The 1,849-nt window shown below is 40.6% G+C and overlaps 1 protein-coding gene across 1 annotated transcript; it reads right to left on the bottom strand.

The window, feature by feature from the left end:
- Nucleotides 1-294: 294 nt before the first annotated feature.
- LOC116638845 (olfactory receptor 4D10) lies at nucleotides 295-1,230 on the bottom strand. Its single transcript, XM_032414988.1, has one exon. It carries the CDS (start codon nucleotides 1,228-1,230, stop codon nucleotides 295-297), a length of 936 nt encoding a protein of 311 aa, XP_032270879.1.
- Nucleotides 1,231-1,849: the final 619 nt, after the last annotated feature.

Raw genomic sequence — 1,849 nt, 5'->3', positions numbered from 1 at the left:
TAATACCGCAATAGAGTTGAAAATTCCAAATTGATAAAACTGAGTATATTTTGATTTTCTTGTTTCTTCCAAGGCTGTGTTGCAAAAGCAACATGTACCCCCCTGGCTAACGATTTGATTTCTTTTGTAACATGGAACCCATATTTTGACATTATTACTGCATGCTGAGCAGAATCTTTGAAAGTCCTCTGTGGCTTAGCAGAAACATAAAAATTAATTAGAAACCTTGAATAAATACAGTTTATTTCATGGACAAACGTTTTTAAGGGTGATGAGAAGGCGCGAACTACCTGTCTATTCCGTGTCAGAAGGTATGAGTCTTCTCTTCAATCTCCTCATGGCTGACTTCATCTCTTGGTTCCTCAGAGTGTAGATCAAGGGGTTCAGCAGAGGAGAGATGACAGTGAAGGTGACAGAAATGGCTTTATCTGTGGGGAGGGCAGTGAAGGGCCGGGCATAGACATAGATGCAGGGCACAAAGTGCAGGGTCACCACAGTGATGTGGGAGGTGCACGTGGAGATGGCTTTCCTCCTGCCCTCCCCTGCCTGAGACCTTACTACTAATAATATGACCATATATGACACCAGGAGGAAGAAAAACCACAGTGTGGTGAGCAGTCCATTATTGGAAATCATCAGCAGCTCAAGCATAAAAATGTCTGTACAGGCGAGCCTGAGGACCTGGGGGACATCGCAGTAGAAAGTGTCAAGAACATTGGGTCCACAGAAGGGGAGGGGCAACAACAGGGAAATCTGTATGATGGAGTGGGTAAAGCCCCCCACCCAGGAAGCCACTATTAACCCAATGCAACGGCCTCTACTCATAATGGTCACATAGTGCAGGGGCCTGGAAATGGCCACATATCGATCCAGTGCCATCACTGACAAAGAAAATACGTCTACCCCTCCAACAAGGTGGAAGAAAAACATCTGGGTGAAGCAGCCGTTGAAGGAGATGGTCTTTCTCTGTGACAGAAGGTCCACCAGAACCTTGGGAGCTGTGATGGAGGAAAAGCAGATGTCGGCAACAGATAAATTACGGAGCAGGAAGTACATAGGGGTATGAAGGCGAGGCTCATAGGTCACAGTGACCATGATGAGGAGGTTTCCCAGGAGAGTTGTCAAGTACACAAGAAGCAGGAAGAAAAATAAGACCAAGCTCAGTCCTTGATTCTGGGTTAGGCCAAGGAAAGTAAATTCTTTCACCCTGGTGTAGTTTTTCAGCTCCATTGAGTCATTTTGTTTTTCTCTTTTGTTTCAAGCTACTTCACATGAAAATACTTGGCTATTGATTTCATTTTCCTCCTAAGCACTAAGACTGCAATTCAGAATCTTGCCCATATGGCTGTAGTGTTTGCAATTTGTTGGGCTGTCCAAATTTTAAGATTGAAATCAGTTTTGTGATCAAATAAAATTATCACACGCAAAGTCATTCAATAATTCTCTTCCTATAAAACTCATTTTGGAAAGAATAAGCATATTTCCAGCCATTGTAGACTTAGAGTCTACAAGCTTAATGTTCATATTAGCAAATATTCCATTGACTTCAAGAGGGTCTTATCTTGCTAGAAAATAATGTTGTTCTGTTTCTTATTGCAATGTTGCTGTGGCATGAGTCAGTTTCCTTGCTCTTGACTGCTTTATGTAAAATTTCTTAAATCTTCAGCCTATTATTCCATGTAGGTAACTTGTTACTGTGATTATTACTTTATACTAATCAGATTATTTGCTTGATAATCATTTTAAAATATTCAAAAATTGCTATTGGAGAACAGATTGAGACAGTGTATAAATCTAAATCTCAATTTAATTGACATTAAATTTTTTTATTGTGGTAAAAACAATTCAA

Source organism: Phoca vitulina, unplaced genomic scaffold (genome assembly GCF_004348235.1).
Source record: "Phoca vitulina isolate PV1807 unplaced genomic scaffold, GSC_HSeal_1.0 scaffold16, whole genome shotgun sequence".
Lineage (NCBI taxonomy): Eukaryota > Metazoa > Chordata > Mammalia > Carnivora > Phocidae > Phoca > Phoca vitulina.
This window is presented reverse-complemented; position numbering and strand designations above follow the sequence as displayed.

Coding starts and splice junctions, on each gene's coding strand:
- LOC116638845 (XM_032414988.1), bottom strand. CDS start 1,230: ATGGAGCTGAAAAACTACACCAGGGTGAAAGAATTTACTTTCCTTGGC.